The following is a 22,577-nucleotide window of genomic DNA, read 5'->3' as shown; positions in this document are numbered from 1 at the left end:
GACTTAAATTTCTTTTATATCTTATAAACTACTTCTGTACGTAGCACCATTTGAATTTTTTTATTAGTACCAAACTTTTCCGCCCGACACTGCAGTCGTTTGGTGACTAACCTAACCTGAAATTTTTCAAAACAAACCTACCCTGCCTACTCACTCACAGTAGTTGGATGTAAAAACTTTTTAGTAAAATAATAAATATAATCATTGGATATTTTCTATGGATTAAGTGCATAATGTCATTGAAATTTTTAGCTTTATGCAAAGATGCTAATAAGGTGCTGTGCAAAGCATCTGCTAGGCACATTCGTTTATCAAGTAAGAAATTTATAGAATTAAAAGAAGATGTCAAGGAATGGAAGCAGGGTCTTCAGGAAACCATAAAGATTCTTCCAAATTTTGTTAACGAGGAAGAAGAAACTCTGTTGATGGAGGAAATAGAGCCATACATGAAAAACCTTAAATATGAATTTGATCATTGGGATGACGTCAGTATTCTCTCTCTATCTTTCTTTATATGATATTCAAATAGCACAAAGCTATATTTTTGATGGAAAATTGTAGGCAATACACGGTTACAGAGAAACTGAATGGCTAAGATGGAACAAACATAATTCTAAAATAATAGATAGAATACGTACAGTAGCATTTCCTAAAGGATTGCCACAACTGTCACTGGTCCACATCCTAGATTTGTCTGAGAAAGGATGGATAAAACCTCATATTGATAGTGTCAGGGTATAAAATTAGAATTTTAGTCATTTTTGTCTCAGATTTTATCATTACTATTGTTTAAACTAAATTCTTTGAGCTTTTTTAGTTTTGCGGTGAAATTATTGCTGGATTAAGTCTTTTGACAGACAGTGTAATGAGGTTTACTTTGGTTGGTCATGAAAAGGAATGTTATGAAGACTTTTTGCTACCTAGGAGATCACTTTACATTATTAGGTAACCAAATAAATATAAGCATAATTGCTTTCCAATTTAAATTCAAAACAAAATAAAAAACTACATATCTCCTTTTATCTTAGTGGGATGGCAAGGTACAAATTCAATCATGAAATTCTCAAGCAAAAAGAGTCTTTTTATCAAGATAAACCTGTTATAAAAACTAGACGAATATCTGTGATATGCAGATGTGAGCCTAATCAAGATAATAATTAGTAATAAATTATGGATTTCAGTTATTTGTGTATATAATTAATTTATAGATTGAATAAATGGAAAGTTACCTAAAACAAATATTCTTATTTTGTTATAAATGATTTATCAATCCTTCAAAGAAAATGTGTACTTTAAGAAAAAAGTGGCATAGCCATACATATATGTTAAGATCTCTTTGGCAATCTTTTACTATCCTCCTTTTATATGAAATTTGAATATATCACACTGCAAGCACAACAGACTTAAAAAATGACCGATAGTGAACGAAAGGGTTTACATTTTTTAGAGCAGTATGCAGCAGTACATTGTTCTCTGTGAAAGCAGTTACCATTGTAGAAATAATCTTGAGACTAATTTTTCAGTCATAGTGACATCCTTGAGATGGAAGAATATTGGACGGATTAATGGTAAAATAAAGATCTGTCCTTAAAGATTGTTAGCGTTCTGCCGATTGGTAATGAGAGGCTTTTGTCTGTGTGCGTTGTTTATACTTGAAATGGCTGGGGAAGTCGAACACCCCCGAAACGTGTCCAGGTTGCCCCATTGCGTAGGAATCGATGACGTAACGGCCTTGCTCGCGATGTTACACATCGGAGAATGTTGGATGAGTCTGCTCTCGTGAGAGTATAAAATCCGTCCAAGTTAGATGTTACCTCGTATTCTGAGTCCATTAACGTGCCCGGGCGAATCTTTGTCAGAATCTGAGGAGGATCTTCGACTTATTAAAGTTCTCCAGACCTGATTGAAAATTATCAACATGAGGGTGAGGGCATCGTATATCAACAAAACAACAAACGAGCTTTACTGTCAAGCTTCCAACCGTCCGACAATTTTCGATTGTTTTATCATGACTGTTATTAACAATAAATTTTTGGAATCGTTCAAACTTTTCATTAAGTGAAAACGGAATTATTATAATACGTTTGCATTGAAATTTGTTTAAAATTTTTGTATAATTTTTTATAAGCGGGAGTACTCCGATTCTCTCATCCGTATTTGAATATGAAAAGCGCATTACAAAATACATAAGGAGACTAAGACCGGACCCTCGTCAAGTGTTTGAACGCGTGAACACCAAGCAACGCATGTAAAGTGGATAGAAACTTTAAACTAGAGCCATCCATGAATGTCCCTTGCCCAATCATACATCATTACTTTCGACCAGTACACATAAAACTTCCATTTCTTCTACCTACATCATTTCATATAACGAGCGCTTGCGCATTTTTCTTTTCACTTGCAGATTTTAATAGTAGCAGCTTTGACAGCATTAGCGACGAACGTCCTAGCACGACCTGAACCTCCAGTGAGCCAATATTTGCCACCAAGCCAGCAATACAGACCACCACAGGGCTTTGGCAACAACATCAATAATAATTATCAACAGGACAGTTTCAATAATCAATATTTGCCACCAAATCAGGATTACGCATCATCGAGCCACCAATTTACAGCTCCAAATCAGCAATACGGAGCAACCGGGGGCGGTTACGGAGACTATGACGTGAGTCCTCTCAATGAACTCCAAGCAATACAATTCATAATTATCAATGATTTTCGATTATCACTGCTTTCATTTCAGGCACCTGCTAGGTACGAGTTCGAGTATTCCGTGAACGATTTTGAATCTAGCAATGATTTTGGCCATAAGGAGAGCAGGGACGGTGACATTGCCAGAGGAGTATATTATGTCTTGCTACCAGACGGACGTCGACAGACCGTGGAATACGAAGCTGATAGTCATGGTTTCCGGCCAAGAATCACTTACACTCAGGAAAGCACTGGAAATCGAAACGGTTACAGCAATGGATATAATAATGGATACAGTAATGGATACAACAACGGTTATCGCTATTGATAACAACATTCTTACTTATTTTACGCACGGCAGGGGTCCCAGAACCGTGTGAGCCATTGCAACGCAACTTAACTTAAAAACCAACAAATTCTCATTTCTTCTGTCTCTTTCCTTTCCTCTTTCTGCTCTAAAGCACGATCTAGCATACATGTATCATAACTACATACGTCAGTCAGTAATTGTAACGCTCTATCTAATTTATAAGCGAGACCCAGCAGTAGCGTGCAGCATGAAGACTTGGCAATTGCATCCTGCAAGCAAGTGAAAGCTCAATCAAAGCTAAGAGAGAAAGATGGGGGAGGGCTCATCGAGGTTTATGCCAACCACGATGTATGATAAATAATAATTGAGTGTATAACTATAGTGTTTAAGAGATGTATTCGTGTAACGTAAGAAATAAATCCGTGATGGATGCGAAATACGATGTTACCATTTCTTTCACCATTAGCCTTTGCCAATTCAGCTGGGGGCAGACCTTTTGCCAAGCGATTCAGGCAAATTCTAGAGATGATTTGTCGTTGTTGAGAACTCGTGCATCTCGATCTCCAATTTTCGCAACTCCACAACACGCAGCCTCCGATACTGACGAACGTTGCTCAATGTATCTCTTCTTTCCACATATTGCTCGATGAGTATCTCTCACAAATCCTTGTACACATGGCCAGAATCTACCTGCAATTAGTTTACATAATCATTAACGCTGCTTGGCGATTGTCAGAAGGTGCTCTAAATTATATGGATCATAAAGTAGCAATTAAAGCAGGCCTCACGTGTGCTGTTGTTACTTCCAGATCTAAATCGAGCGTCCTACAAAAATTTCCCTCTACCTGACAAATATAGCCTCTCAAATTCTTAAATCTCTTTTAATTACAGTATATGGACAGACGTGAGAAGAGGGGGCCAGCGTACGATGGCCAAATTGCATCAGAATTCCCATTAGACATCGTCACACTTTCGACAATAAAGACAAATCTCTGTTTGCAATTCCCTGCATTCCCTTACAATACTGAATGTGTTAATCTACTTATCTTTTTTTCAGCAATGATCCCGCAACAACATATCCATCATCGGGATCAAAGCTTTGTGGAACCTGAACCGGAATTCATTATCATTTTGAAGAATCGCTGTTTCTTAATTTTGACTATTATTAATGCATACTGGCTGCAGACATCACTGCTCGCATTTTGAAAACGTGAAATTCGTTATAATTGGGGAATGCTGATTTAGACGGATGTTGCTCGATGCGGAATAATCTGAATAATTCTGAATCGGATGGACGACTGCGCAATAATGGCATGGCGTGTGTAGGAAGGAGAGCACTGGATGTACGCAAAATGTGAAAGTAATGAGACGCAAGTCGAGATGAAGTAATGACTAAATGGTTAAACGGCTAAACGGACAAACGGCTTTCGTCAGCAGGAGGCAGACAGGCGATGATCTAATAGCTGAATCCATCTTGAGTAAAGTAAAGGCATCCTCTCTCTTCCCGGTGTTACAGATTTTTAGCAATGATGCCTTTGTAACGCTGGGACTTTGTTCTTCGATCCTGATAATGGGTAGCACTGTGATTGGCGACGCTCGCTGTTCAAGCTGCTAAACACTTTATTCGAGACTATATATATATAAACATCCCGCAGATGACTAATTGCTCCCTCGCTCTCCATCTCTGACAATCGGCCTGAGAATATTCACCTGCAAGAAATTAGAAGCGTTCAATTTGATTTACTCATTCTTCTCAATTAAACTCAGACTCTCTTGTACCATTACCTTTATATTATCTTGCTTTGCAATACCAAACTTTTGCATCTCCTGGCTCCATTGTTGTTCCTTCCATTCACTCACTCTCACCGACTCCTGTCGCTTGATCTTCAGGATCCAAACCAATCTACGAGTACTAATTGAGAGGCTGACATACCAATGCAATGCTTGAAGGCTTACGAAAATTTATTGATTATCTAACCTGCACTTCTGCTTTGGATCCAGTCCAATTGGAATAATTACCAGGCATTGATTGCGCATGAAAATGATTAATTGGAAGTGTCGATGCTCGCGATTTCTCAATGACCTCATCCAGGATCTTGCCATCTCCTTCATCCTTCGAATATGAGAGTTCTTGAAAAACAAAATATTAACATAGCTTTACAAAAAATTAAATTATTTAGCAAATAATAATAATGCATTTCTGTTATTACACATTTTCGATTGATAAACAATAATTAATCTACTACTGATTTCTCTCGTGAGAAAGATACTTGTATTACAGAATTAATTCATCGTTGAGCATTAAATGTGATATTGTTGAATAATGAGGGAACTCAGGATTTCTAGAAACGCATGTGTAATTGTAACTAGATTGCGAGAGAATATGGTTTATCAAAGTTTTTTGATTTATTTAGCTCTGTACAGTTTTTGCTACAAATTTATTAATATTAATAATACAATTGTATATTGATAGTAAAGACGATCACACTCTGGTGTACACCATCTTCTCCAATGCGATTATTATTACTTTTATTTAATCATTCACCTTTTGCATCATTTTTTGGTTGTTATTATTTTCAGTTATACAGGGGTAGAAGAGTTAACATCGTTTCTTATTGCATCGATCGAGCATAGATTAATCTATATATTTAATCAAAGGATTAATAAAAGACTTTTGTTTGAGTGCAAGTACGAAAAGGGATACAGAGATTTGGTTGATCAATTCTTATATATACCTTCCTTCTCAGCCGCTTGCAAAACCCCATCAAACTCCTCGACGATAAGCACACGCAACCACATTGCAAAACAGGTAAAGAACTTGGCTCGTGTAAAACACTCGAGGACTCCTACTTCCACTAAATTTCCCTTGTACCCCCCTTATCCTTCACACTTTGTATCTTTCATGAATACTGTGTCGTAGTTGGCGAAATAGATCAAGCATACTAATTTAAGTCATTTAATCCTAATGAATCATATACGGTATGTGATAGTATTATACGTGTATTATACGATATGTTGAATATTTATAATACACGTATAATAAATGATCATGATAAATGCAAATGACACACTGCCAATAGTCTATACAATATTATTATATTCCGTGTGCATCCATGAAGAATGTAAACCTGACAGCACGATTCAATCGGCCGCATATCGACAATCCGACGAAAAACATTAGGAAAAATTTCTGAAAAATAGAAAAACTACTTTCCTTGCAGCATTCCTCGTAATTGATTAATAGTTTAACGATCAATATACATATACCTTTTTTAATCTTATACAATATATTTATATATATATCCACATATATTAATCTAGCAATTCAATAATCTCGATGCAAAATAAATCACAATTGGCTTCCTTTACTTGCTGATTTGCGCAGGATTGGCAACTCTATTAGAGATAGGCTTATCAACGAGATAAATGAAAATGAGTAAAATCATGGAAGATCCTCGAACATGCAAAATTAAATAATCCTTATGCCAACTCCTTCTTTGTATCAAGTGTAACCGAGAATATTGTACAGACTTATACAACAACAAATAAAAATAATAGCTCTCTGTGATCGTGTGTTTTGGCTTGAATCGTATTATCTTTAAAATAATAATAATAATGATCAAGAGTGATAACAGTAATAGTAATAATAATAATAGAGCGCCCGTTTATACAGCCAAGACCTTTTATCATCAGCGAAATTCAGTTCTTATGCAAGGTGAACGCACGAGAAATTAAATAATACAGATGAAACGAAATATTTAGCAAATTGGTATGCTTAAATGGTACTGTGAAGCGCCTCTGGACACAGTACTTTTACTTGATTTTAATCACTCGGCAAATAGAACGGCGAGCTTCCTGTTAGTTTCTCTGTCAAGAGAAAAAAAGACGCGAAGAAATTTTACTATCAATCTGTAGAATGTTGAAGAGTTACAATTTTTCCATTTGCTGTTTGTCGAAATAATCGACCAGATCTGTCGAATGCTTGAATTTTCGGCCAAGCAGAATCTATGAGGCGGTAGCAGCGGATGGAAAGGAGACGGGTCACGCGAGATTGCTTTCCTGTTCGCCCCAACCTTCACTGTCGCACTCGCTCTCAGAAGCTGTGTCACTGTCGCTATACTCCACAGCTACCCGACGTGCAAGGATCGAAGCTACGTCGTTCAGTGCATTCACTCTTTCGACTTCTTTCTGCTCGTTTTTCTCCACCTTGCGCAATTTGATTCCTAAATAAAAACAAAGTATTGTGATACCACTCTAATATTGTTATATACATATGTATTAGGAGAAGAATAATGAAACGACTCGTTACCATCCCTAATAGCTTTGAGCAGATCATTTCTAGGATCTACAATGGGAATATTTGGATTAACGGACTTCCTGAGCTGGGCATCGATCATATTTTTCACGGGCCTGAGTTTTGGTGGGTTAGTGGCAATCATCTTGGCAATGTCGCCGTTCGTCAGCGCCATCGGTACGGATGGTGGTCCATTGGCGACAGGTGGTGGAGGAGGTGGTGGTGGTGGAGGAGGAATATTACAGGGAGGGGAGATTGGTCTCGAAGGGGTTGGGTCTGGAGTCGGGGGAGGAGGTGGCAAATCGTGGGGTGCCGGATCCACTTCATCTGCACCCATTTGAACTCCTATTGGTGCCCCGTGGTGACTCGGCAATGGACTATTCGAACGACTTCCGTTTCTGGCAAGCAAGTGAGACGGTATGGACCCTAAAAAACAAATTCTCGTTCATTACCACATTCATTAACGATGCGACCAAAATTAGGAGAATAAATTCTTGTAACCATTCATGGGAGGTGGTGACATGGTTTCACCAGGTGGAGGTGGAGGCGGGGGTAGAGTATCTCTGCCGGTGCTCATTGATCTTCCCCTGGTTGGTGTATTATTGGCAGATGCTATTGTTGGTGTGGAATTGCTGGATGCGTTACTCGGAGGCGCTGGTGGTGGCTGGGATGGTCTATTACGACCTCCCCTGCTCGGTGTACTCTGTCCAGGACTTTGATACGTATCACTGCCTGATTGTCCTTGTCCTGGACCGTAATGAGAACTGTATAGACTATCCTCGTAGCCTTGAGCTACGTAATTCGCTGTCCTGAAACCATGAAAATAGTACCATGAGCAATAAAGTTAACAAAAGCTTTACTTGATTTAAGGTACCTGTAATGATCAGTGGGAGGACTGTATAAATGTTGCTCTTCCGTAGGGTAACTTCTTCTAAGCTCGATACTATTGGGCCTTGGTGGTCGTTGCTCGGTCATTACCATCCCCAGTAATGCCTCATCAGTTATATTATGCTGTGCCCTATACTGAATTCCTTGTGCGGGCATTATGTATTCCCCATGGCCTACAGCCAACTGTCGCTGCCTCTCTCTGGTATTGTGCGGTTGCCTCACACGCTTCTTATGCCTGCTTCCTCCGCCACCACCCTCGTTTCTCGGTCTATGGGGCTGTGGAAAGAAAGGAACTTCGTAAGAGACTGCCCTCGACTGTTGACGATTTTATGCAATAAACTGAGATTCGGTGCACTTGCATCAAACATAAGCCGAAAAAACGATGAGAGGTGAGAGATGAGGCCTTGCCAATAACACATCCGATTATGAATGTAATCTAACACTATTTATATGGAAAAGTTGTACACTGAAGGAAAAACTTGCATGGCTGGCTCGATGTGACCAATCATAAAACGAGATAGCGAAGGATTTAATGAATCTTGAAATGATACATGAGATGGAGGTGGGTAAAAAAAGCGAGCAACTAGCGCAATTATGTCGGCGCAAAAAACCTGGTTAATGAAAAATCCACACGCAATACAAAGGTGAATCTGATATTATGTATGGTGAGGGATGATGAGAAAGGAATCGATAGTGATAGAGTGATTAAAGATACAATTGGCAAAAGACTGATGATTCAAGTAAGAGGGAAGTGGTGATAAAGAAACTACAAAGATCCAAACCATCGACTTGCCTCTCTGAACGGTTCGGCATATTCTGACTCGGTCTATAACCAAGGGGACAGAGTTTTTTCGTTAGAGAACTCAGTTTAATCTTTATATACGAAAGTATTTCATTTTGTTTGAGAAACAAAGAAAGATTTGCCCATCAAGATCAATCCAACTGTTCAAATTCTCACCTTCTTCCCTCTATCGTGCAGCTTCTTCTCGGTATCCTTGAGCATTTCCTGGCTCCAGAGATTAAAGAAGTAATCCGGATCCGTGTAAAATTTTAAACCATCCTTACCATCCTCCCTAAAAACGAGATACTCGGTGAGTGATCAGTAACAAAGACTAAAACAGAGATTAATGTATTACCGATAAATATTGAGCTTGTCCAGAGGTGGGGGCGTGTCGCATTGTTTGTAGGTCTCTAGCATAGCTGTGGGCATTGTGTCCCTGGAGACAACTTGCTGGTCGAATATTACCGAGCTCTTGAAGGCTTTCCTCATGTGTATATCTTGCAGGGATACTAAAATCATATAAATATGAGTACAATGCATGATAAAAAAGAATCAACGTTGAATCAAGGTACAAGAAAAAGAGAACCTTCTTCAACATTGCTGTCGAGTTGAGTGACTTTCACGGCAAGTCTGTCTATCCTGGCCTGGAGAGAGTTTGCACGGTCGCTGAGACCGTGTGCTTCCTTCGCAAGTTCCCCAAACAGATCCTCGGCATGCCTGGAGAGACTCGACAATTGCCTGATTGTATTTGCTAAAGTTCCATTTGTAGCAGCCTCTAATTCCGAGGTCAATGGGAAATTCTCTGGTATCGTTCCTCGTGCCACGTGCAGTGGCTCCACCAGCCGCTTAGGAAGCGGCATTTTCTTCCAAGCCTTACTGTCCTTCCTGTCTCAATCCTATTTTCGCCTCACCGTGCCTTTCTTGTTATCTATAGAAAAAAAAATAGTCAGTACATTTTAGGTAATAAAAGCAGATGGAGACACTGTTGCTTTTAATTAAACACCAAAATAGTACTATTTATGCTTTCAACATGGCAAGGTCTCTGCTGACTAATAGAAACAGTCACTGCTTACAACGGAAAATATCGACGTCTAATCAAGATAAGGCATCAGAAATTCGCTCGGATATTGCAGGCATGTTTTGTTTTGTTTGTAAAGAGGTTAGAAATAAAAAGAAAAGTTCAAAACAGAGAAGAAGTAAGCCTATACAGTGCTTATTCCAACAGATTATTTATTATTGCCTCTGTTTGTAAGAAGTACTGGATGGAATAACCTCGTTGGAATGTTTTAGGCACGTATCTAATACTACGTGTATTATCAACAGTTTACGACAGTCCTCTGACTTCGTCAAAGAAGCAGAATTTTGGTGCAAAAGTTTTATGATCCAATCGAGTCGCAGAGAGTCGTGAAATAAGAGATTGTCGGGCATCCAGGAAAATGGCGTAAACTGAAATGAGATTCACTGGAATTCATTTAGTATCTTGGGACAATTTTCAAGCGAGTTATTTCGTCTCTGTCCATGAATTTTGTTTATCGTGTGACTCTAATTTTTTCAGTACGGATGGCATTCTTCGTCCCACTCCCCCCTCTTCCCACTCTTTCACAGAATCTCGTATTGCCTGTTATTGGCAAAAATAGAGAAACGATACGCGCGAACCGTTAGCTGAGACTTTTTCCAACCTGTTGGCTCCTCGCGTAACTTTCTGTAACTGTCGATAACAAGAATTACTACTGACAACCTTTTCAGATGCAGCACGCGTGAAATTTAGAAACCGAGCTGCAATTTAACTTGCATTCTTTTAACTATGCACGCCTTTTTTTATAGCGAATTTAGAGATTTGCATAATTGCGTTCTGTAGGTCTTTTTCTTTTCGTTACACTGTTGCACTAGTATAATAAATTAGAGTGAGAAAGCATATGCTTATCTTATTTTAACCAATTGCAGCGATCCGGTAGTGTGGCAAAAAGAGCAAACACTGTACATTAATGTCTCTTTTTATCTTAGTTTGAAAATTAAAGATAAAAAAACGAACACTTATACCAGTGCAAATATCCAAGAATTCGGTGTTACTATAATCTTTACCAGAATACTTAACTATTTCCGTAAGAGTTATATCGAAGTTTGAGGTTAGTCTGGTTTATAGATTTGGCGCTAAGAGTCCAGACTGTCGAGGTACGGTCAACTTTGTAAACTTTGAAGTGAAGTCGGTAATGAGAAGAATATTGAATTTTCACATCCAGTGAATCATAAGAGACCAGTGAATGTTTCATCGATTGCGTAATAAATCTTGTAGGCAGCGTGGAGTTGTTTTATTGAAAGGAATGCAATGGATTTTACACCTAGTACATGCATAACAAGGTTCGGTACTTAACACGACGCAGAGTGAAGATGCAAGAAAACGTGTATTTCAGTAAATGTTAGAAGTATCAAATTTTTGCATAGAACCTTGTTTTGAGACCTTATTATTTGCATTCCGAGATGTCTTATGGAAAAATGTGATATCGTTAATCGATAGATAAAAAAAACTTTCTTACGTATTTTTTCTGGGTTGAACGACTGACATACTGGGAGGCAAATTAACATCAGACAAACCTATAAAATTCGATAATACGAATATTCTAAGAAGAAAGTTTCTCTATAATTTTTAAATCTACCCAAGAATAATAAAATTATAACGAATTAAAGATTATTTAATTCGAGACTTCTGACTGGCAGAGCTACTCAAAATTCTTTTTCTATTAGCCAGGCTGTCAGTTTGTTCTTAAAAGGAAAAAGAAACCTTGGATTAAGCAATTTTTATTATTTAATAATTCCTTCATTAAAGGCTGAATATATAAACAACATAAAAGCTTTTACATAAAATTATTGATATTATTCAAATTTATAGGTTTAGTCAAAGTTAACAGTCCACCCGGTATATATGTTATACAGATAAACATAGTACAGCACGAATAAAATTGATGAAAGCATAGATGAGCGTTTCCGGGATTCGCAGGACATCCAAAGGGGTAAAACTTTTAATTGGGGCATGGGTAACAAATTGAATTGCGTTCCCACAATGTTTCACGCCAGTAATCCAGGCTGACGCGCTGAACTATACGCAGAGGCAAACTCGTCTAATAAAATATTAATGAAAGAATATGCATGTGTGTGTTTGTGAGAGAAAGAGAGAGGGAGAGAAAAAACGCATTATGACACATCTCAAGAATCTCTCATCACTGCTGTGATTGCAAATGAACATTTGCTCTTTTCAAAGGAAAAAAGGCGAAACACGAACCAACCAGTATGTCGACCTTATCCGAAGAGGAATCTGTGAAAAAATAGATGAACTGGTATAAGCATGGAAGGTTTATTGATAAAATGGTCTAAGTTTGTTGAAGCAGGGTAAGGAGTGAGGTTAGTCGAAAGAGGGAAGGGCATATAGGTGGTGGAGGTGGATATGGTGGTGTAGGTGTAGGGTCGACTCACGAATGCTGGCGACTGTCGAGAGTAAAAGAACACCCCCCGGACAGCCGGCGCCCATCTTTTAAGTAAATGAACAGTCAGGATAAAAATTTGAAGGAAACGAGACGAACGTTGTAATTATGACGTTTGCGATGAGTAGGATGTATTCCTGGTGGACAGACGGATGAGGTTTTGGAGGGGAAGAACGAGCCCATCCCTAGCGTTGCCTCTGGAAAGTGACACAAGACGTCATGTTCCCGGGTTGGGTGTACTCACCATATCCAGGAAGCCGGTGGATATCTGCCACATAGCACCGAAAACCTCTTACAAGACCGGTGGCCTTGATTTCCTCGTCGGGGTCGTGGAAATGTATCGCACGGCCGAATTCTGCCACAGAAAATGGCGTTGCTCGCTGTTGACGAGCTGCGCTGCTCGGTGCTCACAGCTTGATAGTTACTCTTTGCTATTCTCTCTCCCCTTTTCTCTGTCTCGCTCTCTTTCTCTCTGTATGATGGCTGTACTGGTGCTGTACTGATTGCCACACTGCTTGCCACAAACGCTCTACGCAATAGCAAGCAGCCTCGGTAAAGCAAATCTTGCTTTCTCAGCCTAGCGTCCTCTTGGCTACGTCTGGCAAATCTTAATTTCTCTCTTCTATCTCAACGTGGCGCCACTGGCTTAACCCCCCTGCATATCCGATTTCAAGAGGCTTTTGTGGCGACGACAGCTCGTGCGCGGATACGGCGCGCAAACGTCCATAGGTAATCTCTCCCCTCAAATTCGGTCCCGTAGTATAATTCAAAATGGCGAACTTGGCAATGCTGGACGAGGCTGAACAGGTAATTTGTTGGTGTCTGTCAACATAACCTGTCATAATTTTTATTTTTCGAATGATAGGTGCCGGCTATCAATGTTAAAGAACCTTTGGATCTCATTAGACTAAGTTTAGATGAAAGGATCTACGTTAAGATGAGAAACGAAAGAGAGCTGCGAGGCAGGTTACACGTACGCTTATTTTTTTTTACTTTGCTATTTGCTTTTTGTTAAAGATCTAATGTTGTTCAAAATTATCATTTGTAGGCATATGACCAGCATTTAAATATGGTCCTAGGAGAGGCAGAAGAGACAGTAACCACTGTTGAAATTGATGAAGAAACTTACGAAGAGGTTTATAGAACTACTAAGAGAAACATTTCTATGCTCTTTGTGCGTGGAGATGGTGTTATTCTTGTCTCTCCACCAAGCATGAGAGCACCAATTTAAAATCAAGTTTAATTTTTTACCATGTGTATTTTTTAACTAATAAGCTGCGTTCCAAATAAAATGATATTTTTTTCTACCAACAAGTTAGTTTAAATTTTTAGAGACAGATTCAAGACTGTTTATTCTTGGAGACAGGTTTGGCCCAGTAGAGTTGACAATCTGAGCTGATAAGTCTGCAATTCTTTGCTCTTTCAGTTTCATTATACTTTCAAGGTGAGAAACTTTCCTGTGCAGGGAGTTAATTAATTCATCCTTTTCTTGCAGTTCTTCTTTCAGCTTAACAAACACGTAACGTGGCACAGACTTATTGGCTATCCCATCAGGATCAAGAATTGAGCCAATTTCTGAAAATGAAATTTTACTTACTTGTTTTGTTCTTATCATTGAATAATTTCTCAAGACCCACATAGTTTTATTTAATACCCTTTGCACTAGGCTCTTCTAAACCAGCATATAGAGAACTTCTGTCTGTGCTGGAATTCTTTAGGATCTTTGTGTGCAAGTCCAACAGGACTTTTTCAATAACTCCAGGAGTAGAATTTGCCAGTTGCTCAATTACTTCCTTTCCCAGCTTCATGCCAATTTTTGACAGAACTTTCCGATTCAGCGTACACCAATTATCTATTTTTTTTGCTACGCTATTTCCAGGGATATAATTGTGTATATCCACTACTTTTGGGTAGTATCTCTTCAATAATTCCGCCATAAGAACTGAGGAAAATCTGATTGTAGTGTATACACAATCATTATTGAAGAGGTAAATTTACCAGCGTCGGAAAAATCCCTTGCGATAATTCTTTTTGGTCTTGAAAACGGCACATTGTCGATCCATTTGTAAATTTCAGTCAAAGTTTCCTCTCCTTCCACTTCCATTTTTCGATATTTTTTATTTTTGCAATTTTGAACTTGAAGCTGTCAGAAAGTGAAAATCGTACAAATTTATAAACATTGGAATGAAATAAAAAAAAGAGCGATATATCGAAAGGGTGCTTCAATTAGAGTGAGAACACAATTGGGTATTTGAAATTAACCAATGGATGGTTGGGATTATGTAGCATTAACTAGCATACGGTCATTCATTGCAGCTTGTGAACCCAAAAGTATGAGTGAAGCCAGAGAGTTATAAATAAAGAAATGACAATATTTCCAGTCAGGTATCGATAAATGCAAACAGACTTTTCTGTATTGCGCATGGTCGACACGTATTAAACCAAACCAATAGGTCTGCGGTCCGCGTCCGCGTGGCGTTTGCGTGTGAAGCATGAGAGTCCAGGAAAGCATGAAAAGCGTGACGTGAATGGTCCTCACGAATTTTCTCTTCCTATGAGTCCAGGTTTTTCGATGTATTGGTGAGCGCGGCATTTATAGCATTATGGAAGAGAGCGCCCAGTGCCCGTCGCCGGCTTTGCATCAGCGGACGGAGAGCTTCTTTAGCTTCAGTCTTTTCAACGACTTTCAATTGGCTAGGCGTCCATCCACTATTTTGCTAAATCATCAAAGTTATTACAACAATTTATAAACAAAGCGCATAGTAAAAGAAAAGTACCACAAGTTATTCCCTTGTTACATCTACAAAATAAAGTAATTCTTAAAAAACAATATTTTTACATTCAATTGCATCAGACGCCTCATTAATTTCGTTATTAAATAATAATTATTAGTATTGACAGCTCGATCATAGGACGAGAGTTTTCAGTGAAATAAGATAATTTACAATAAGAAGAAAAAAATGGCCGTAGAAGGTGAGTAATCCCTTTGAATAAAAAAAAGTTAAATTATATACCAAAATCAAAAGAAATGCAAAAGCATACTTGGAACAGTTCATCCTGATAGGGTACATTTAATTGTTCACGTAAAAAACATTCTTACGAGACATCCTGATTTGCCCTTGAAGTGCCCTCTAGTTCAGATAAATCTCTATCGCGAGAAATGCGGTCGCAGATCCGTTTTAAAACTTCGTAAACACGTAAAGATTCAATTTTATTTTTTCTTCATTCTTCCTTTCCATTTATTTCGTTTTTTTTTTCTTCGCCGAGGGTTTCTCGTTAAAATTCTGTGAAAACATTATCTTGACACATTTGTGAATCACATTACAGTAAACTTGCGCAAACAAAATGTTAATCGGTATGTATTCGAACGTTGCTCCGAAATAAGTACAAACCTTAGCAGATTCTTGAAAAGAAAAGTTTTAATATCCAATAATTGGTTGCTTGATCTTTGATAACATTACAGGTAAAAGAACGTTTTTGCCAATAAGGTATTTAATGGCAATATTGGGATCCATTGGACTCGCCATCATTTATGGGTTCAAGGTCAACGTTAGTGTCGCCTTAGTGGCTATGGTGAACCATACGGCTGTAAAAATAATCGGAAAGAACGAATCTGAAAATAGTTTCTCTACCGATTCCATTGATACTGTGTGCCAAATGGGTGATCATACAGTCAATGATACAGCAAAGCTTGTCGAGGTTTCTTTCTTCTTTTTATAAATTAAAATTGATCATTACTCTGGATATTTCGATAACAATTTAATTCAGTTTTAACGGTTAATTGCAGGATGGTCCTTTCGTATGGGATGAAACTATTCAAGGTGCAATCCTGTCATCTTATTTCTGGGGCTATATGATCTCTTTGGTGCCCGGTGGAAGAATGGCAGAGCGCTTATCAGCAAAGTGGATGATGAATGGATCTGTTCTACTCAATGTGGTTGCTTCAATATTGACACCAGTTGCAGTAGAGCTACATTTTTCTCTTTTCTTAATGTTGAGATTTATCCAAGGCATCGGAGGAGTTGGTTCAACTTACTCGTATTTTCCTATATCGCTGACCAGTTTCACTGAAGCACTTGTATAAAATTGCTACATTTCAGGGTGTCACTTTTCCTGCTATGCACGTGATGATAGCTAAGTGGGCGCCGCCTAATGAAAGAAGCGTTATAGCATCCATTGTTTACGCTGGTAAATAATTAGGATCGATCGAGTTAATGGATGCTGTTCCAATTACAAAAATTGAGATTTACGATCATTCTAGGAACAGCTTTGGGAACTGTCATCTCGGTGTTGTTGTCTGGATTACTGGCTGCCAATCTAGGATGGATATGGATATTTTATATAGAAGGCACTTTGTGTTTAATCTGGTGCACAGCTTGGTGGTTGATGATACAAGATTCACCAGAGGAGCAGCAAAGATTCATTTCACAAGAAGAAAAGCTGTATATCATGGAGTCTTTGGGACAAAGTAAATCTACCACAGAGGAAAAGGTTCCACATTACAAAATTTTCAGTATTGAATCAATGTTTTTGCTATATAATTATTATCATTAATTTTATTATAGAAATTACCCATGCCTTGGAAAGAGATCTTCTGTTCAAAGCCATTCATAGCCATTTTAATAGCACATTTTTGCAGTAACTTTGGTTGGTACATGTTGCTTTTAGAATTACCAATTTTTATGAATCAAATCTTAAAGTTCGACATGCGCTCTAATGCTGGACTTTCCTCTGTGTCATATTTGTGCATGTGGATTTTTACGATGCTCCTTAGTAAGATTTTAGCTATTATGCAAAACAAACAATTGATCACAATTACACAATCTAGAAAAATTGGAACTCTATTTTGTAGGTATATCTTTTTCAAAGCAAAAATTTGATGATACTTGTATGATTCATTTATGATATTTCTTTAGCGTCGCTTGTACCTATGATTTGCCTATTGGGTGTATCCCATATTGGGTGTAATAGAACATTGGCGGTAGTATTGATGACACTTAGCGTGACATGCATCGGGGGAATGTATTGTGGTTTCTTGGCAAATCATATCGATATCGCTCCTAACTTTGCTGGAACTCTGGTAGCTATTACAAATTGTATTGCTACAACGCCTGGATTTCTCGTTCCAATATTTGTTGGCCAGTTAACTCGTGGAAACGTAAGAATGTTCTTATTAACTTTTTCTTAATCTTCTCCTATTTAATAGCATAGACTAATTAAATATAATTTTTGCAGCAAACCCTAGAGGCATGGAGAATCATATTTTATATTACTGTTGGATTGTACTTTATAGAAATTTTAGTTTACTGCATTTTTGGTAGTGGTGAAGAACAACCTTGGAACAGACCTAAGGAGACTGATGAGGAAGCCAATGACCAAACTTTACCTCTAAAAGAAACTAGTCTTAATTAATGTATTATTCTCATTTGTTCACTCTTTACCCCATATATTACCATAATTGTTTACTGTTTACCATTTAATTTATTTGACTCTCATAATTTTACAAAAATACATAGGTCCCCAATTCTTCCTTATTGTCGGTATAACAAGATGACCATGCTTTAACCCATAATTGCCAAATTTAAACAAACAATTTAAAGGGGATAAAGCGACTGATAAATCTCTGTAATAAACGTAAACTGCAGATTTTCTGTGAAATTAAAATAATTGCTAAAAACTTACTTTACAACCATTTCGTGACTGGTTTGCTCCCAGCAATTTTTTAGGGCTGCCTGCACTACTCCATCATTTTGTATAGGATTTAAAGTACAAGTTGAATAAACCACAGTTCCACCCTTAGCCACTATCTTTAATGCGTTCCTGTAAAAATGTATAAATGTAAAATAAGATTAAAACGCAAATTGTATATTCATTATATACGTTAAGATCTCCATTTGCAGTTCTGGTAATTTCATCCTCTCTTGGAGTCTGGAAGGTTTGAATAAATTATTCTCATCTGTGTGTAAGTTATGTCTGTCCGTCGTACAGGGCACATCCACTAAAATCTTTCAATAAAAACTATGAAAGTAAAATATGAATAATCTTTTACATTAAATAACGTACCTTATTATACAAATCGATGTCTTCGATAGATCTAGCATCGTTACAAGTTACAAATAATTGTGAGTTTTCTATCTCACCTAAAAACTCATTTAAAACTTTATTTATTCGATTCACTCGGGACATCGATATATCATTGGCGACAAATAAAGCAGGATTGAAAGTTTGCAAAATTGCTAAAGTTTTTCCTCCAGGAGCTGCACACATGTCCAAAACCAAATCACCAGGTCTTACATCCAGTGCTAAGACTGGCAAAATGGAACCACCATCAAACAGAAAGTAATCTATGGAAAAAAATGAAGCAATATTTTAAACATTAAGGATACATTAAAATTTCTGTAAAATAATGAAAATTAATGCTAACCACTAACACCAGCAGCCCCTTTCTTTGGTGATGGAAATCTTTCCTTACTGCCTTCCTCAAATGTATATACCTTCAATCTCTCTGGAAACAGTAAAACTTGTTCCTCGATGGACATTACAGAAAAGTCTGCCCCCTTGTCATAAAAAGCATAATGATCAGACTCCAAAACCCAATCTTCCATACCTAAATTAAATGAAAAAAAAATTTAATTTGCAATAAAGAGATAAATTAAAAAGAATCTTATAAAAGCCTATTATATCATACCCTTTAATTGTGTTGCTGGAACATATTCGTTTAATGCTGCGTTTCCATCATTGAGATCCACAATCCTTTCCAGATCTGGCTCATAGTCTTGTAAATCCTCTTCCAATGACCTAAGCTGTACATTTATTTGAGTCTCAAAATCATCTGACTTTTCTTTATCGTCTTTCAAGGAGGTTTCTGTTTTCAAGGAAACATTATAATCCTCAGGCAGGGAGGATTCAATTTTAGTCATTTGAACATTTGAAATTATTTGATTTAATTTTTCAGATTTTATTTCTACATCAGCTACTTTTTTCTCTTTATTCTTATTTGATTGTAAATAAATATTATAAACTGATTTAAGATTCAGCGCACCTCTGAGCTGTAATTTAAAACATGCAATTAAAAAGATATAAGATAAAATTAAAATGAAATAAGTATCATTTACCTGCAGTTCTTGTTCGATTCTTTCAGGCTCACTTAAATTATTTATAACTGCTACATATTTAGTTTCTTCCTTCATTAAAGCTTCTCTGATAAAATTCCAATCTTTTCCATAGATGGTTGCATAAAAGTCATCAAAATAAGTTAGAGCTTTGTCTTTGGGCTCTACTTTTTTTCTTAAGACTGACTAAAATAGAAGAGAGTTTTTAGACAAAACTAGAGTTTCTTTCTAAAATTCTTGTAAGACTTACCCAATGATTTTTATGATTTTTAAATCTAACTGGCACCTTTGTTAGATCTCTAATAATAATGTTTTTAAATAACAAGGACATAGTTTAAATATTGAAGATTCGTAATTAAGAGATAAAACTTACAAGTCGAATGTTTATACAATTAATTTATATTTTAACACAAAATATCAAAATGAATACGACTTGTGTAAACAAAATGCACGATGTGATGTGATATTAGTGCGGTATAAAACTATCGGCATCATAAGGAGCACAAAATCAAAAGTCTGAACTCCAAATATTAATTAATGAAAACAGCTGGATCAGCAGGATCAGCTGTGTGAGCATTGATAGGTGTAGCAATCGTAAGATGGCGACTCTGTTCGAAAAACTGTGGTTACTGGTTGGCGGTATTATTGTTAGGGGGCAGAGGGTAGAGGAGAGAAGAGAAATGGCAATGAGCGTTTATTCCCGTTAAGCGAGTGCATTGCATTTATGTGAAGGTTTCAAGGAACGAGTATTCACGTATACACAGAGAGAGACATGGACTTCTACGTGTATGTACTATGCTGGAAGAGAAGGGCGTGAACTACAGATACAGCTGGATAGAGAAAACAACCGAAAGAACCAACTTGGGATTACGGTACTACTGCCTCTACATGACTACTACCCGCTTCTTCTTTTCTTCAGTTTTTTTTTCATCCACCCTATATATGTTTTCAGGTATTACAGTTGATTTCATCTCTTTGAAACAATCCAAAGGGCGAATGGCTCGAAGTTGAGCATAAATTCATGAAAATTTAAAAGTGAAATGTCCGGTCTATTTCAGTTGCACATCCGGTAAGCTTTTAGGAACAGAAATTTACGGAAAGCTGAGCTAAATTACGATAGTGGAGATTTCGATAAAACCACGGGGGCATCTGGAATAAGCAAATGCATCCAAAGGATCAAAAAACGATAACTAGAAATAGTAATAAGTATAATACCAAGAAATTAGACCCCCACTGGTATCCAGTTTTATTTTCAATGATAGTAACGGAAATAATCGTGAAACGTTTCTTGTTCCTTCCGAGAATACTATTTCCAACCAATACATAGAAAAGAATAATTTGATAAGAGAAATAGAGGTATGGTGCGACGTGTCAGCCAAAGAAAAAAAGGTATAGGGGGGAAACATCTAAACAAACTTAAGAACCTAGTCCTAACTGGGGTGTAACGAGTGAACCGATCTTGATTCTGTTTTCGATCCATTAATAAATTTGTTTGTGTTTGATGCATTTTCTGCACACTATACTAAACATTAAATCTAATACCTAAATCTCTAAGATCAGAAACGAATAAATTCCATGATGCAAAACACTCAGTAGGTTTGTTTGCTGTTTTTCTGAACTTTTTGAATAAAGTTCGAAGAGTACACCAACTATTACCTTATATGTAATCTCGGGAGTAGTTGTATTGCGATACCCAGTTGGTCCGTAGTACAGGGTGTGGCAGACAGGTTATAATCCCAACTAATACATCGTAGTTGTACCCTTTCAGAAAAGTGAGACTCGTGAAAATTCTGAATTGCTAGAAATAATGAAAGAGGAGGTATATCAAAAGGGGGATTCGATTGGCATGCAAATACTCGAATCTTGTGACGACGAGGTGGATCGTCCTTTCGATCTTTTAACGATGAAAGAAGGCAGTCGGTACTCGGTACTTGCTCGGTACTCCACAGCACTACAGTAGGAGATTTGTCGGTGGCGTGGCTCATGGCACGGGGTGTGACGAACGGGGTACGGGGTATCATCGTAAAGCCAATGCACTGTAAGGAGCTCAACATGTACCCTTTCCTTTCCCCAACGCTGGCTTGACGTAGCCAACAGCTCGTCATCTCTCTTTCTGTCTGTTTCTAGTTCTCTTTCTTCCTCTCACTTACACAAACACATACCCTGTATGTGCCTTTATTTCTTTCTCTATCCTATTCGTGAGGAGAAGTGAAAGAGAGTGTATGGTGTGAGAGTATAAAGCGTAGTGAGAGATGAGTGGGGGAGGGGGGAGGGTCTCTCTCGCTTGTTCCTTTTCCCCCGCTAAACTCCCGCCAACCGGGACGGCAGACGACCGAACTGAGTGAGCCGTGAGCCGAGACTCTCCACCTTCTCCTACTTTACCGTCACAGCTCACACTTCGCCAAGCTACCACCTCAGCATACAGCATACACCCAGTGTACACCCCCTTCGTCCCATCCCAAATAACCTTTCGACGCTTTCAAGACAATTCGAATGTCAACCAGGCAACACTCGCGGTTCGCGGGGCCAAAGGACTCGGAAGTTACGACTTCCGGCCCCCAGATGCCAGTACTCTTCCTGTGACCTTACAAAGCCGATCCATTAAAATTTACAATGCAGATCGGTACACTTTCGTGACGTACTCCTATCCTAGCCAATCAGGGAAGACAATTGTTCAAATTGTTCGGTATTCGCGACTTCCAGTCTTCAGATACTGCGTTTCCTTTGATTTCATCGACTCCCAAGAGTCAATCCATGAATAACTTCAAATTATGTAGAAGTACTTTGATAATGCAGACGTACTACGCCATTGCGAAAAACCACTAGTTTTCTGTATTGACGACTTCCGGTCCCTAGACACCACCTTTTCTTCGACTTCACGACCCCTAGAATCCAACCCATGAATAGTCAATCCTTTTATATCAGGGTCCTTTCATAAACATACGCTCACATCTGTGTCAATGCGAGAAGACAATATTTGTAAAATGTTCAATTTTTTCAGGTAAGAAGACTGACGAGCTTTGGA

At 38.0% G+C, this 22,577-nt stretch overlaps 7 protein-coding genes across 12 annotated transcripts; 4 read left to right on the top strand and 3 right to left on the bottom strand.

Annotated features, from left to right (window-relative positions):
* The first annotated feature begins 34 nt into the window (after positions 1-34).
* LOC136775302 (alpha-ketoglutarate-dependent dioxygenase alkB homolog 7, mitochondrial) lies at positions 35-1,233 on the top strand. 2 transcript variants are annotated; one of them, XM_066729959.1, is made up of 5 exons: positions 35-169; positions 253-485; positions 562-735; positions 818-945; positions 1,029-1,233. In XM_066729959.1, exons 2-5 carry the CDS (start codon positions 426-428, stop codon positions 1,159-1,161), a joined length of 495 nt encoding a protein of 164 aa, XP_066586056.1. In that variant the 5' UTR covers positions 35-169; positions 253-425; the 3' UTR covers positions 1,162-1,233. The 2 variants fall into 2 exon arrangements, with proteins under 2 accessions (XP_066586056.1, XP_066586055.1); XM_066729958.1 differs by having other exon boundaries at positions 145-485.
* Positions 1,234-1,918: 685 nt separating this feature from the next.
* On the top strand, positions 1,919-3,362 carry LOC136775797 (pro-resilin-like). The gene is made up of 4 exons (XM_066730872.1): positions 1,919-2,058; positions 2,276-2,325; positions 2,376-2,665; positions 2,744-3,362. Exons 1-4 carry the CDS (start codon positions 1,919-1,921, stop codon positions 3,017-3,019), a joined length of 756 nt encoding a protein of 251 aa, XP_066586969.1. The 3' UTR covers positions 3,020-3,362.
* Positions 3,363-5,389: 2,027 nt separating this feature from the next.
* Positions 5,390-13,008, bottom strand: SCAR (wiskott-Aldrich syndrome protein family member 3 SCAR). Of its 3 annotated transcripts, XM_066730034.1 has the most exons (10): positions 12,685-13,008; positions 12,242-12,274; positions 9,551-9,892; positions 9,320-9,473; positions 9,142-9,256; positions 8,977-9,009; positions 8,170-8,459; positions 7,797-8,104; positions 7,311-7,721; positions 5,390-7,224 (listed from the first exon to the last, which is right to left on the bottom strand). In XM_066730034.1, exons 3-10 carry the CDS (start codon positions 9,822-9,824, stop codon positions 7,043-7,045), a joined length of 1,767 nt encoding a protein of 588 aa, XP_066586131.1. In that variant the 5' UTR covers positions 9,825-9,892; positions 12,242-12,274; positions 12,685-13,008; the 3' UTR covers positions 5,390-7,042. The 3 variants fall into 3 exon arrangements, with proteins under 3 accessions (XP_066586131.1, XP_066586130.1, XP_066586132.1); XM_066730033.1 differs by lacking the exon at positions 12,242-12,274; XM_066730035.1 differs by lacking the exons at positions 8,977-9,009; positions 12,242-12,274.
* A 99-nt stretch (positions 13,009-13,107) lies between these two features.
* LSm3 (U6 snRNA-associated Sm-like protein LSm3) lies at positions 13,108-13,754 on the top strand. The gene is made up of 3 exons (XM_066730041.1): positions 13,108-13,247; positions 13,306-13,413; positions 13,489-13,754. Exons 1-3 carry the CDS (start codon positions 13,212-13,214, stop codon positions 13,669-13,671), a joined length of 327 nt encoding a protein of 108 aa, XP_066586138.1. The 5' UTR covers positions 13,108-13,211; the 3' UTR covers positions 13,672-13,754.
* Positions 13,670-15,969, bottom strand: LOC136775350 (sperm flagellar protein 1-like). 2 transcript variants are annotated; one of them, XM_066730039.1, is made up of 6 exons: positions 15,833-15,969; positions 15,541-15,724; positions 14,980-15,157; positions 14,439-14,583; positions 14,095-14,382; positions 13,670-14,015 (listed from the first exon to the last, which is right to left on the bottom strand). In XM_066730039.1, the coding sequence occupies exons 3-6, from the start codon at positions 15,031-15,033 to the stop codon at positions 13,756-13,758; spliced, it is 747 nt and encodes a 248-aa protein (XP_066586136.1). In that variant the 5' UTR covers positions 15,034-15,157; positions 15,541-15,724; positions 15,833-15,969; the 3' UTR covers positions 13,670-13,755. The 2 variants fall into 2 exon arrangements, with proteins under 2 accessions (XP_066586136.1, XP_066586137.1); XM_066730040.1 differs by lacking the exon at positions 14,980-15,157.
* On the top strand, positions 14,573-17,852 carry MFS3 (major facilitator superfamily transporter 3). The gene is made up of 9 exons (XM_066730036.1): positions 14,573-15,252; positions 15,333-15,413; positions 15,904-16,139; positions 16,228-16,461; positions 16,541-16,628; positions 16,702-16,931; positions 17,006-17,288; positions 17,357-17,598; positions 17,676-17,852. Exons 2-9 carry the CDS (start codon positions 15,401-15,403, stop codon positions 17,850-17,852), a joined length of 1,503 nt encoding a protein of 500 aa, XP_066586133.1. The 5' UTR covers positions 14,573-15,252; positions 15,333-15,400.
* On the bottom strand, positions 17,633-20,093 carry l(2)10685 (5-methylcytosine rRNA methyltransferase l(2)10685). Of its 2 annotated transcripts, XM_066730038.1 has the most exons (9): positions 19,926-20,092; positions 19,803-19,851; positions 19,556-19,738; positions 19,129-19,489; positions 18,865-19,047; positions 18,504-18,784; positions 18,321-18,445; positions 18,123-18,260; positions 17,633-18,063 (listed from the first exon to the last, which is right to left on the bottom strand). In XM_066730038.1, the coding sequence occupies exons 3-9, from the start codon at positions 19,628-19,630 to the stop codon at positions 17,922-17,924; spliced, it is 1,305 nt and encodes a 434-aa protein (XP_066586135.1). In that variant the 5' UTR covers positions 19,631-19,738; positions 19,803-19,851; positions 19,926-20,092; the 3' UTR covers positions 17,633-17,921. The 2 variants fall into 2 exon arrangements, with proteins under 2 accessions (XP_066586135.1, XP_066586134.1); XM_066730037.1 differs by having other exon boundaries at positions 17,922-18,063; positions 19,803-20,093.
* Positions 20,094-22,577: the final 2,484 nt, after the last annotated feature.

The sequence above is a fragment of the Prorops nasuta genome, unplaced genomic scaffold (genome assembly GCF_024137725.1).
Source record: "Prorops nasuta isolate Cenicafe-Biocafe unplaced genomic scaffold, Cenicafe_Pnas_1.2 PNAS00008, whole genome shotgun sequence".
NCBI lineage: Eukaryota > Metazoa > Arthropoda > Insecta > Hymenoptera > Bethylidae > Prorops > Prorops nasuta.
The sequence above is the reverse complement of the archived record's forward strand: the minus strand, read 5'-3'. Positions and strand labels throughout refer to the sequence as shown.

Bases quoted from the DNA above. Each gene is read 5' to 3' on its own strand.
- LOC136775302 (XM_066729958.1), top strand. From the start codon at position 234: ATGTCATTGAAATTTTTAGCTTTATGCAAAGATGCTAATAAGGTGCTG. The intron at 486-561 runs GTCAGTATTCTC...GGAAAATTGTAG, and splicing joins AATTTGATCATTGGGATGAC to GCAATACACGGTTACAGAGA. The intron at 946-1,028 runs GTAACCAAATAA...CTTTTATCTTAG, and splicing joins AGATCACTTTACATTATTAG to TGGGATGGCAAGGTACAAAT.
- LSm3 (XM_066730041.1), top strand. From the start codon at position 13,212: ATGGCGAACTTGGCAATGCTGGACGAGGCTGAACAG. The intron at 13,248-13,305 runs GTAATTTGTTGG...TTCGAATGATAG, and splicing joins TGCTGGACGAGGCTGAACAG to GTGCCGGCTATCAATGTTAA. The intron at 13,414-13,488 runs GTACGCTTATTT...TATCATTTGTAG, and splicing joins AGCTGCGAGGCAGGTTACAC to GCATATGACCAGCATTTAAA.
- LOC136775797 (XM_066730872.1), top strand. From the start codon at position 1,919: ATGAGGGTGAGGGCATCGTATATCAACAAAACAACAAACGAGCTTTAC. The intron at 2,326-2,375 runs GTACACATAAAA...TCATATAACGAG, and splicing joins TACATCATTACTTTCGACCA to CGCTTGCGCATTTTTCTTTT. The intron at 2,666-2,743 runs GTGAGTCCTCTC...CTTTCATTTCAG, and splicing joins GCGGTTACGGAGACTATGAC to GCACCTGCTAGGTACGAGTT.
- SCAR (XM_066730034.1), bottom strand. From the start codon at position 9,824: ATGCCGCTTCCTAAGCGGCTGGTGGAGCCACTGCACGTGGCACGAGGA. The intron at 9,474-9,550 runs GTTCTCTTTTTC...ATATGATTTTAG, and splicing joins CGACAGCAATGTTGAAGAAG to TATCCCTGCAAGATATACAC. The intron at 7,225-7,310 runs GTAACGAGTCGT...GTTTTTATTTAG, and splicing joins GCTCAAAGCTATTAGGGATG to GAATCAAATTGCGCAAGGTG.
- LOC136775350 (XM_066730039.1), bottom strand. From the start codon at position 15,033: ATGCCGCGCTCACCAATACATCGAAAAACCTGGACTCATAGGAAGAGA. The intron at 14,584-14,979 runs GTGAGGACCATT...ACTTTCTGACAG, and splicing joins CTCATAGGAAGAGAAAATTC to CTTCAAGTTCAAAATTGCAA. The intron at 14,383-14,438 runs GTAAATTTACCT...GATTTTCCTCAG, and splicing joins AAGGGATTTTTCCGACGCTG to TTCTTATGGCGGAATTATTG.
- MFS3 (XM_066730036.1), top strand. The intron at 16,462-16,540 runs GTTGGTTCAACT...GCTACATTTCAG, and splicing joins TTATCCAAGGCATCGGAGGA to GGTGTCACTTTTCCTGCTAT. The intron at 16,629-16,701 runs GTAAATAATTAG...CGATCATTCTAG, and splicing joins AGCATCCATTGTTTACGCTG to GAACAGCTTTGGGAACTGTC.